This window comes from Balaenoptera ricei, chromosome 12 (assembly GCF_028023285.1).
Source record: "Balaenoptera ricei isolate mBalRic1 chromosome 12, mBalRic1.hap2, whole genome shotgun sequence".
NCBI lineage: Eukaryota > Metazoa > Chordata > Mammalia > Artiodactyla > Balaenopteridae > Balaenoptera > Balaenoptera ricei.
The window spans coordinates 6,806,996-6,820,080 of record NC_082650.1 but is presented as its reverse complement, the minus strand read 5'-3'; the positions used below and the strand labels follow the sequence as shown (position 1 = coordinate 6,820,080).

At 37.6% G+C, this 13,085-nt stretch overlaps 1 protein-coding gene across 8 annotated transcripts in view; it reads right to left on the bottom strand.

Annotated features, from left to right (window-relative positions):
• The window catches only part of PRKN (parkin RBR E3 ubiquitin protein ligase), a 1,325,586-nt gene that overhangs the window by 433,469 nt on the left and 879,032 nt on the right, over nt 1–13,085 (bottom strand). For all 8 annotated transcript variants that reach the window (XM_059940863.1, XM_059940861.1, XM_059940859.1 and 5 more), the window contains one exon: nt 3,454–3,590. In XM_059940863.1, coding sequence (XP_059796846.1) covers nt 3,454–3,590 — 137 coding nt within the window. The remainder of the gene's footprint in view (nt 1–3,453; nt 3,591–13,085) is intronic.

The window sequence follows — 13,085 nt, the reverse complement described above, 5'->3', positions numbered from 1 at the left end:
AACTGGAAGCCCTTCAGCTGCTTGAATCCTGCTGCCGCCATTTTCATGGTGACTGTCACAATTTTTCAAGATCTAGGAGCTGGGAAGAGAATAGGCTGTATATTTCAGAGACAGAGACACATAGAGAATGTGTGTATGGACAGGCTTCTAAGCAGCTTGCTACTATTTTAAAGCTAATAATATGAATTGCCAAATTGCTTTCCAGAAATATTTAAATTTATATTTTTACCTCTTTTGAATATATGTCTATCACATTATATTTTATGCTTTAAAATTAGCTATTCTTTAGTAACTAATTACACTGAGCTTTCAATAAGTGTACTGGCCATTTGCACATCTTCTTTGGTGATCTATTTTTTAATATATTTCCTACTTTTCAATGTGGTTTTAGGAATTATATGGACTTGGATTATTTGTGTGTATTTGGGAAAGCATTGTTCTAAAGCCAAAATGATGATTTATGTTGGGTTTTATGCTTAGCTCCCTGAAAAGCTGACTAGAAACCAGCCTTCTTGACTCTCCAGGCATCAAGAATATCTCTGTTTCTCAAAAGGGCCAGAACTATCTGCCTCGTGGTTAATATTGCCAACTAAGACACTTGGGACACTACTGGACTGTAGTTGGTGAGTGGACTTATTCCATAGAAAGGAAATGGTTTTCTATGTTATATGAAAATGGGAATTACATGAAAAGTGACCTGGGAGGAGAAGTGTTAAAAAAAAGTGAAGCACTGAAGGCGGGGATGCACTTGGATGGCACCAGTGGCGATGCCAGTGGCATATTATAGGGAAGGTGGGAACTATTCCCTCGGACACCCCATTGCTATAGGAAATCTGTGTTACCAGGACTCTTAATGGACTAAACACATTTTGCATAGTCTTCATCATATAAATTTTATTTTTATTTTAGCTACACTCTAAAGTAAATCTACCTAAATTCCTGAGGCTCCACTGAGGTGGGTGAGTGACACTCAGTGTTAAGAGAAGATACACAAAATGCTTTGGCATTTCAAATTAATCCCTAGCATAGGATGTGATAACAGTAGGTACAGCAAAAAGACAGCCAATATTTCAAAATAATTATGAAGTTTTTCCCAAAGCCCTTAACTTCATGCAAGAGTTTGTTAGAAGCTCTGGAAATAGGCCATTTTGGCTGTGTTTGCCCATCTTTTTTTCAAATCCGTCAACGTTTATTGAAAAACCTATGCTGGTTAGCAAGTCAAATCACTCGTGGACAAAATAGATAAGGGGAGAGGGAGTATTTTCACACTTGCTAATGCTACAGTCTCCCATGGAAAATACCTGTTGCCTGTAGAATGTTCACCCCGGAAGTAGTGCTCAAACTTTCAAACCTGGGGCCTTTAACAAATACTGAGGGCTGCCCCCAGAGGCATGGCCTAGGCATTGGGACTTTTAAAAACTGCCATGTTATTGAAATGTGCATTACGGTGGAGAACCCTGGCCAGAGAGAAGTGGGATGGGAGGGTGGGGGGAACACAGAGCTCTGGAGCAACCACACATGGGTTGAAGTCTCAGCTCTACCCTTCCTGACTCTGTGATGCTGGGTACTCAGTCCTACTGAGCCTTTACTTCTTCCTCTGAGAAATATGAATAATTCCTAGTTTTGAAGTTTGCTGCTGGTTTAAATATGGAAAAAGTGCCCCAAAATTAGAGATACTCTTCCCTTGACCTTCCTTTCCATATAACTTTTAGAGGTATAGTACTTTTTTGTGTACAGGCTTATCTACTCATATAGTGATTAAGAGTCCAAGTTCTAGAGCCACCACTAGCTGGCTCTGAATACCAGCTCTATTACTTACCAGCTGTAATACCATGTGCAGTTTAATTAAATTCTGTGAGCCTCAAACACTTCATCCATAAAATGGGAAGAATGACAACATCCATTCCGATAGGGCTTTGTGGGGATTAAATGGATGTACGTATGTAAGCATCCCAGTGGTACCTTATATACGGTAAGTACTCAGTAACGGCTCTAATCATTGCTTATTTTTTACTCTCAGGGAAATAAAGTTCAGCATCCCACTCTTACAAAGCATAACAAAATTTCTGGTCAAATGAGGAGCTCACACAAAGGAAGCAGAGTTTGTATTTGAAAGGTGTTTTGAACCAGTTTTAATTGTTCATCATAAAAATTATGCGAATGGAAAAAGTTGGTTCACTGTTGACTAGTCACACCTTGAAGAATACATATGTCTAAAATTGAGCTTTGAAGGCATTTAGCTTAAGGTGGTTGAGAAAGGTTTGAAAGACTAGGTTTGGAAAAAAGAACATCTTATTACATATGTTTTGGGGGTAAGAGGTATCAGACTTTTATACAGAAATGGTGAACTTATATGGACACTGTTAGCAAGACATTTAGCATGTGAGTCATACAGCAATAGAAACAAATGCTTTATACCGCTCTTTTGTGGCTTCTGTGGGGCCAGTGTTATTGGAAAAATAGTTCGCTAATTCTACACACAGCCTCTATTTTTTGATATACAGTTAATAGTCCCAGAAGACTGATCTCAGTTTTTTTTTCTCATAACGTCACTATTCAAACACTAATGAAGGGTTTGTTTCTCAGGCTCTGGAGATATTAAATAATGAATTTTGGGGAAAGGGCTGTTTTGTATGGATCTGGGGAAGTGTGAGGGTTAAACAGCTGCATTTACCACCAAGCGAGGAAGAACAATCTCAAACAGGGCTGCGCAAGAGATAGATACCTACTTCACAACGTACCCATGCCACCCTAGCAGAATAACTCATTCTAGTTTGTGAGCATCAGAATATCCTTTGGCCTATGCCAAAGTAGAAATACAACCACCAAGGACATTCAAATCTTATTTACCAGTGAGTCTCCCGTTTACAGCTTCATGCAAACCCCATGGTCAGAAAAGTGAACGAGTGGATTCAAGCTGTGAGTTCCATTGCAAGAGTATCCATCACTTGTGGTTAGATATGGCCTTTGTCATTAAAAGGAAGTGATAAATTGGGAGTGTGGGATTGACATTTACACACCGCTATATTTAAAACAGATAACCAACAAGTACCTACTCCGCTAAGGGAACAAGCACACGGACCTACAAGCACAGGGAACTCTGCTCAATATTCTGTAATAACCTAAATGTGAAAAGAATTTGAAAAAGAATAGATACATGTATATATAACTGAATCACTGTGGTGTACACCTGAAACTAACACATTTTTAATCAACTATACTCCAATATAAAATAAAAATTAAAAAAGGAAGTGATGGTTCTAGAAATAAATGCCCCTTGCTTGCATAAACTAATCTTGCTTTAATTTTCTTGCCTAGCAATGTTCAAACAGATATCTGAATTTTCAGCCCCTCAGTAGGGATTGGGTACATCTAAGATAGTTTTATTTCAGTAATTTTCCTCTTTCTGTTCTTAATCAGAATTAGAAATGGAAGGAAAAGTGCTAGACTTACCCACACAAGGCAGAGAGTAACCAAGCTGAGGGTCGTGGACAAACTGCCGATCGTTGAGTCTCGTCACACAGTACAGGTGGAAACAGTCTAGGCAAATCACGTGGCGGTAGTTGCACTGGAAAACCAGGACGGGGCTTCTGGTGGAGGTAAAGAAAGACATTTCCTGTAGTCCTTCTAAGGCTGGCAGGCAACGTGTGGTTTAGAACACTTTCTGTAATCTCGTAGGGGTGCTTAGGGCATGCTCTATGTAAAGACCTGCGCTGCTAATCATTGAGCTCATATATATCAATGCTACATCTTAAAAGTTGGAAACACCTTGTGAGCTATAAAGAAGATTGATATTCTTAATTTTATATTTTTTATGTGACCATATTTACCAATCAGCTATTTAAACCCAAGCTCAGATACAAGCTCTTCCTAGAAGCCTTCCTTGACTTATAATTCCCAGTTAACCTACTTGTCATTCCATCCACTTACATATATTTCGATTGATCCATTATTACATTGTAGTATTGATATGTTTCTCTTCTCTTGTAGACTGTGATCTCCTTGAAAATAGAACTGTCTTCTTTACATTGATATTCTCATAGCACCAGGCATTATAAGTTTTTAAATAAATGTTCCTTGAATTTAGTTATAATAATATATAGGATCTGAACTTCCCCAAAGTCGAAAGAAAAATTACTACTGCATCAAAGTAAATGTGTTAAACAGTCATTCACATTTCATTGGCAAATGGAAAAGTAGAATTTAGAAATAAAAGGTTATCTAGCAGAGATCCTTCTACTACAAGATTTTGTCTATTGTGCTACCCCCATCCACCCAAATATTCAATTTCTTAAATTAAAGTTAGGGGATCACTAACAAATCAATATACACAAGTCCTAAAAATTCTGAACTTCCTTAAAACACTTTGTAGAAAAAAATATCTCCTGAATAACCACGTTTTTGCTAGTAAATGAACCACATGATTTTATGACAAAAAGGAGACAAAATGAATATATTAACTTGAGATCAGCCCTAAGGCAATTTTAATAGTAAGAAAGTCACTGGATTTTATTTAGATAAACCTATTTTCTATGTAATGATAACAAGATACAAAGTATTTGTCATTTCATACCCAATTCTTAACAGATATAAGAGCTCTTCAAAAGCCCTTTCCCTAAAAAAACCTGATATTAACATTAATATTAGTAGAAGATAACTCCTTAACAATTACAAGATTTTCAAAATTCTGTTTTCCCACTTATTTCAACACAATATATAACACAAAATAAAATGGAAAAAAAACGTTGGTATTTTAATGTCTTGGATCTACAGGATGATAGTCAATTTCATCTAAGCATCCCTGAGGTTTTTATGTGTTTTCATTTCCCATCTCTGAACCTATTGATGTCCCTTCAGGGCCATTTCCATTCCCAGGACCTTTTTCAATTAGGTGTTGACTGTGTTCTGAACTTTCAGCCTCTTTCCTTCTAACAACTTCCCCCTTGAAGATGATGAAATATAACGCATTCCTATATCTAACAGGAGAGTCAGGCACACACGCACACGAGCGCATACACACCTCATTCCCTCTGTGTGACCCTACAGAGCTGCTATATTTTGCCTCCTTTCAGAGCTAAGTTCTATGAAAAATGTTCTTCATTCTGATTTTAGCAACATGGTCGACTCAACCTTTATGGACTCCTGATCTGTTACCAATACACAGAAACACTGGAGAAACTATGAGAACATTTATAAAAATGTTCCTATATATAACAAGGTTAAAAAGAAAGCTTGGCAATTACCCTGTAGAAAATATAAAAAGAAAACTTATATAAAAGCCAAAGCAGTCAGTATGGACTGTGGACTCTGCCACAGTGTCCCAGAGAGATGTTAAGATGCATGGCATGTAGCCATTGATCTAGCAAATGTGTCCTTTTCCATCCCTATTAATAGAAGGAAGAATAGAAAGAGTTCTCTTTCATGTATGGACAACAGTACACATTTATAGTTTTGCCCTTCAGTTAAAATATGGTCAAAAAGAACTTAATACTATCTAGACAATTCAAAGAACGTCAGTTGCTCTGGTTTATTGATTACATCCTGCTATTTGGAACAGATTAGCAAGAAATGGTAAATATATTGGAGGCCATGGTGTGAGATAAACTCTATGCAGATTCAGGGGTCACCTACATTAGAGAAGGTTTTTAGAGGTCTAATATTTGGGGCATGGAGGGACACACCTAACAAAATAAAGGACACAGTAGTCACCTTGCCCCTCCCCTACTAAGAATGAAGTACAGGTAATCACAGGCTCCCTAGGACCAGAGGTTGTGGTTCCCACAGAGTGAAGCACATGCTCCTGGGGACACAGGAAACATCTCGCGGAAAATTAAGCTCCAGTGGTACCGCTTCCCTTCAGCCTCCTTAAACTGGAATACAGGCAGGAAGGAACATTGACCATACTGGCAGGGGTAATTGCTCCTAATCATCAGGAAGAGCAAGAGCTGCTATCACACATGGGGGCGGGGAAAATTCACATGGCATCTAGGTGGTTCCATGGGACATCTCCTGATACTCTCCTATGCAATTTTAATGGCAAATGGACAAGGGCAGCAGTTATGGCTTAAGAAATGCATGGTGACCAGGATTTGAGACCCTTTAGGATATATATTATATATATACATATGTGCATACATATGTGTGCATATATGTGCGCATATGTATGTACATATGCACGTATGTATATATGCATGCATATACATATTTTTATATGTAGATATATAGAGATAGAACAGATATATGTATATGTTGATAGATAACAGATAATGATAGAGATAGAGGTAGTATATGCACATATTTCAGATAGAATTATCAGTCAGTTGGATTTCTTGATATAGTTATGAGGTAAGACTGCTCATCTCTTAAGAATATTCTTAGTATTTATGAAAAAGTTAGGTAAGTGATAAACATGACACCCATAAAAGGTTATTAGATTAATCATCTGAGAAAATGAAATGAGTAAAAATCATATCATGGCTAGAGGGACTACATGATTAATTTCTCAAGAGCTAGATGAAACAGGAAAGGGGGCAATACTGGTATTTATGAGCACCTTTGGGTACTTTGGGTTAGGGACTTTGCTAGGAACTTCACACATGTTTTTTTCCATTTCACTCCCCTAAAGTCAACTCCCCTGACTCTACTATTCATCTTGTTCCTTTCTCCACCTCCACCCTCCTGTGGGCATGGTCCTTACCTATCCTAGCATACTTCTAGCTCCTTTACTGCTAGACCCATGCTCCTTATCATGCATTCCTATAGTATAATATAGTCAGATATATTTATATTGAAATCAAAACTCCAAATTTCAAGGTCTAGTTCAAGTGTGAAGACCTCCAAGGGACTTTCTCTGGAGCCCAATTCTTTATTAATTCTTCCCTTTCTCTTTACCTTTTATCCGTAAGGTCTATTCTCAATGTGTTTCAGATATTACCTCTTCACTTCTATTCAAGGTGAATACTGTCAACATTAAATGAAAAGTCATGAAACAACAGAGACCATTCTTGTTTAACCCTTTCATGACCCAAGCATCACCATATACAGCATTGAGCCCATGGTAGTTACATTATCAATAGTTACTGATTGTACCAGTGGATAAATGAATGGAATGTTTTTACTTTATAATTTCTCTGCTCCCCATTTGTACATTTTTCACTCAATTAATTATTGAGCATCTACTTGGCTAAAGAAGGCACTTAATAAATACGTGTGGAATATGGCACTGAGTGAATGAGTAAACACTTTATAGTCAGAATTGGTTTAAGCATTGGGAAACACACACACATACACAATCCGAAGGCATAGTTGGGTGACACAAAATGCATGTGGAACAAGTATTACAAGGAAACATATGCAGTCACCAAACTCTGTTGCCACAGAAGCAGGGAGAGGAGGGAAGTAAGACTCAGGATGGTACCATTAGGGAACCTGAGCTGAATTTAAAAGGATGGGAAAACTGACATTGGGCCACTGGAGAGAAACATGGCTTCTGGGCAAGGGAGGAAACCCAGACATAGAAAAGAATTCTTGGAACAAAAATGTAACAAGTTGGGCTGATTGAGAGGATGTATCAGGAAAAGAGTGAGAGGAGAGATGACAAAGTTGGACACAGAGCAGATTCTGGGCAGGGACAGTGGCATAGGGATTCTAGAAGACAAACCTAGTAGATAACCTCTAGATAGTGAAATTTGCTGAAGACATCTAAGCATGGGAAGGGAGTGATTTTTTAGTAAGTTTAATTCCAAGGAAAGCTTGGAGGGAAAGAAATTAGAAGTTGTGAAAAGTCTTTGGAGGTCATTTTAATAATTCAGACATGAGTTACTTAGGAATTAGACCATGGTGTGCTGGTAGTTCTAGGAATGGAAATAAGAAGATTGATAAGAGTGACATTTCTGAGGAGGACCTGCCAGGACCTGCCATCTCGTGGATCTTTTTTTCCTTCTGACATTCCTCTGTGCCCTTTGCTCCGATTATACATGTTAATTGACCATTCTAGAAAATGATTTTACCCCAGTGAGCCAGGTTATAGAGCAGTTAATCAAAGGTTAAATAAAGTTCTCAGTCATATGTAAAAGGAATTATAAATGCTGTACTTGACATTACTTTAGAGTTATTTGTAAGCAATGATTTCCCTGCTTTTATTAAAGGAGTGATCCAAAGACCCTTTATTCACAAAGTATTAGGCATAATTGAAGGAGTCTTAGTAAAATATATGGCGAGCCATTCACATACATGACACAAAGTAGAATATTGTTCTGCAGTAGTTCAAACATTTAAACTCTTGTAAAATTAGTTCTCTAGCAACCTACAAAATAGTATCAATTTTTTCATATTTGTCTGATAAAATGTGCAGTTTGCTCTCTACCTCATTTGTTCTCTCTCTCTCACACACACACACACACACACACACACACACACACATTTGCTCTCCTTTACATGCCCTCTCTCTGCCTAAGTCTATTTCTCTGTCTCTGTCTGATTCTTTCCCACACGTACATTTTCATTTATACCCATTAAGAGAGGGGCTGTGGTTCCAAATTCTCACCTGAATGTGACACATACTGAACACAATGTGCCAAAAATTTCAAGATATGTAAAGCTAAGGAAGCAAGTCTAAACTCTAAAGAAAATAAAAACTAATAGCATGGGTAGGAAAGGGACACACATAATTGTAATACAGAGCAGGATATTTTAAGTTATGTTAGAGATGTAGGAAATGGTAAGCAGCCTCTAAGATGCTCCCCAATGATCCCCACCCTCTGGTATTCATGCTTTTGTGTAGTTTCCTTCCACATTATGTGAGGTGACCTGCTTAATCTGTGGGGAAAATGCAGAAGTACCAATATGCGACTTCCAGGACTAGACCAGAAAAGACACTACAGCTTCTGTCTGTGCTCTTTCCTGGGTTACCTGCTCTGAAGAAAGTGAACAGCCACATTGTGAGGACACTCAAGCAGTCTATGGAGAAGTCCACAGGGCAAGGAACTGAGGTCTCTTGCCAACAGCCAGCACTGACATGGCAGCCACCTAAGATAATCATCTCTGAGGCAGATCCTCCAGCCCAAGACAAGCCCTCAGGTGACTACAGACCTGGCTGAATCTTGACTATAACTTCATGAGATACCATAAGCAAAAACCATGCAGATAAGCTGCTCCCAAATTCCTGGCCCACTGAAATCGTGCAAGATAACACTGTTGTCTTAAGATACTTGGCTTTGGGATATTTTTTTATGCAGTAACATGTAACTGACACAGGCTCAGAGGAGGAAGAGATCATGTTAAGATAGCAGATCAGAAAAGAATTCATAAAAGTGGCATTTGAAGGAGGATCAAGATTCCAGTGCATGGAGATAGAGAAGACATTCCAGGTCAAGAGAAGACACAAAGTTGCAAAAGTACAGACCATGGAAGAGGGATGCTGAGTTATGTAGTAGAGCTGGTTTCTTCATTTCCCCCAGTGAAAAGCAAAATTAAATATAAATATTATATTTAGGGATAGTAGAATCTGAAATACAATGAAAAGCAATGACAATTAGAATAGAAATGTTAAGTACAAAATCATTGAGGAGATATAAAATACAATTTCCTCACTGGAGGGGGAAAGTTAGCTCTTAAATTTAGCTAACACTTGACCCTTGAAACTTCACATGTTGTTTTTACAGAATTTAGTTTGTGCTGCAGTAACATAGATGTTATGCCCCAGTTAGCAATCTTTCGAAGCTCTCTTCAAACTCCCTGTGCATGAACAACTATGACTCCTGGGAATTTAATAAAGCATTTGATTAGATAAAAATAATTAGAGGGAGAGAGCTGCACCATTAAATAACTTGAATTTATCTTCTTAACAACTGTCACTTTAAATCCCTTTTAGTTTGAGATAGCTTATAAACAATAAGTAAATAAATGACTGAAATCTCAGAAACCAAATGCATTTTCATTTCATCTGTATTTAGCCACATTACCTACTAATTGCCCAAATGCACTACCTACAAAGAAGTATCCAACCAGGCGCCTGCCTGCGGACAAGCCAGAGATAACATTTTCGCCCACATATGTCATGTGAGTTCATTATCTGAGTTAGCCAAGTGAGCAGTCCCCCGTCACTGGAGAGGCCCCTGATCCAAGATACTAATTGACAGACCCAACCTTTAGAAATTAAAATAAGCTTCAACAGTTGAATGACCTTCAAAATTCCTTCCAGCAGCCAAGTTAAAATCCTGAAGTAAGTTCGTTTGCCCATTAGTCACCTTGGAATCAGAATCCTATTAAGGCCCTGGCAGATCCCGAACTAGCTCATTAACTGCCTCTTCCAATTTCTCCTTGCCTCCTCTGCTCATGTCCTCATGGCTTTATCTGGTCCGCTTTGCTGCACACACACACACACACACACACACACACACACACGCACACAATCATGAGCTGGCTCCAGCTCTGTAAGCTTAATTGCAGAGGTCCCAGTATTTCAGCATACACAACATACCCAGGATGAAGACCCTTTATGTTTACACTTTTGAATCACTTTCATTCATCCATCCTGCCAATACTTTAGAACAACCACTACATGCCAGGCACTGTCCTGTTGATGTCACGTAAAAGTAAACAAGGCATGGTCCTTCCCCTCAGGGTCCTATAGGATTGAAGACAAAAAAGTAATTGTCTCAGTGTAGTAAGTGCTACCATAGGGATGAGTTTAGAGACCACCTAACTTGTCGCTGGGGTCAGTGGAAAGGCTTCCAAGAAGGCTTACGCCTCAGAGCATTCAGTCCCTGTAGAGACAAGACACTGAACAAACTAAATGGCTTCCCTTGTTGATAAAGGCTTTGAATAAAATATATAGAATGATACAGTAAATATGTTATAGCAGTATTATTGTAAAGTAGCTTTCATCATGGCAGGTCTTGGCCAAAATTATGAATTAATTACCCAGTGCCAATGTATTAAGACCCCAGGTTTTCCTTTTGTCTTTCAGAGCCCTCTGTAGGTTAGATTCACCACACAATATGTATCTCCCATATTGTCAATCACAAATCTTTCTGTTTCTCTCAGGTCAGTCTCTTTGCAGCTTCTGGACCACCTTTTTCTTTATGCTCTTATCTCTATGGGTAAGGTTCTTCTATTTGTCTTCATTTTCCAAAAAAAAAAAAAAAATTGTCAAGGTTCAGCTCCAATCCAACCTCTTTTAGGAAGCTTTTATCAATAAAAGACTCTAGCTAACGTGGATTCTCCCACTCACTTCCTAATTTCCTGTAAGGCTTCCGTTTATAAAGCGTCATTTTGTATTCCATTTAGTATTTTGCTGCATATCATTCCTGTTCTTCTGTATCACTTTTATGAGCCCATGTCAGGTCCCCCAACTCAAGTTCAACACATAGTAATTGAGAAGCTCCTATGTACTGGTTCTTTTGCTCAACATGGGGAGGGGGAGATACAGTTCTCCTCCTCAAGGAATTCTATTTGCTGGTGAGATAAATAAGTCTGGGGCACTTTGGGAGACTAATGAGAGGCAACTTAATCCAAAGTTGGTCAGGCAGAGAACGTTTCCTAAAAAAGGACAATATAAACTAAGACCTAAGAGGCAAGAATGAGGTAGCCTGACCAAGAAACTAGAGGGCAGTGAGAAAATATGTAAAAAACACTTAAAATGGAATAAAATTAATCAAGGTTAGGGAACCATGTTGTATAATTTCATATCACCCCCTCAGCCTCTATCAAAGTTCTGAATTCCTCCAGAAATTAAAAACGAAACTAAAAAGTAAACATACTGCTTCTACAAGCCACATAATACAAGTCTATGTTTTAGGTTTATATGCTACCTTAAGTGTAGCTGAGTTAGGTTGTTTTTGAACTGTCAACAATAAGCAGGCTATGCAAAATAAAAATATGAAGCCATGGTTACAAGAGGGAATTCATGGATTGTTAATTTCCTCCAGATGATATCAATTTTTGAGAATACTATTTGACTTTAGTATAGCTTGTATATTGTATTTTTAAATATAACTATTGACAGGTTGAACCCAAATATAAACTATTAACTTATAGAAATTTTAGATTGCAAACACTTCAATATACTAACACGTATTACAATTAAAAAATAAACACCTTTTCTTTCTTTAAAAGTATCAATAAGTTAAATTTTTTAAAAGCAAAGCGGTCAACCCTCTGTTGTAGTAATTCATTAAAATGATTTGATTTCCCAGCAACACTCCAACTTTTCTCATTAAGGCATTTTATACTACGAAACAGATGCTGATAAATAATTGTAAATAGCAGGTAAATTATAATAAAATAATTGTTGCATGTAACAAAATGAAATTACAAATTCCAAAGGGTATTGGCCTATGGGACGAAAATGTATCTCATGAAAAATTATCATATTTCTTTCCTATCCTCCAACTAACAGAATTAATTTCAATTCTCAAAATTATATTTATGGGTTAAGTGCTTCTGAGTTATAATCTCAGAGCACACTCTATTCAGACTGTCAGTGTGTATAGTTAAAGAAAGCCGGAACCAGATTCAACATAAAATACTTTTGGGGTCACATCGTTTGCATAGAGCTGTCGCGTGGCACAACTATGTAGCCACTGGAGATGCCATCTGTAACACGTACCAATCATGCATATATCTTGTTTTTGTTTTTTCTTTTGTGAAAAACAGCTAGGAGTGGCTAGGAGCTGCAGTAGCATTCTGCTAAATTGAGAAAGATGTGAGGACAGATCTTGTTTAGATAAGAACCCCACTGTGAAATAAATTATTCTAGTGTATCCCCAAATCTCATGACAGGAAATATTAATGTGCTAAGAATCAGTCCAGTGGCTGTGAATATTAGGAGGTATTTAACATAAGAAATTATTACTGACACAGAGTGGTTTAAAAAGATACGTTTTTTTTTTTGCAACTAGTTCACAAAAACCTTCCACAGAGGATTTCTCACTGGTCTTTCATTCATTCCTTTTTTTTTTTAAATTTTTATTTTATATTGGAGCATAGTTGATTAACAATGCTGTGTTAGTTTCAAGTGTACAGCAAAGTGATTCAGTTATACATATACATGTATCTATTCTTTTTCAAATTCTTTTTCCATT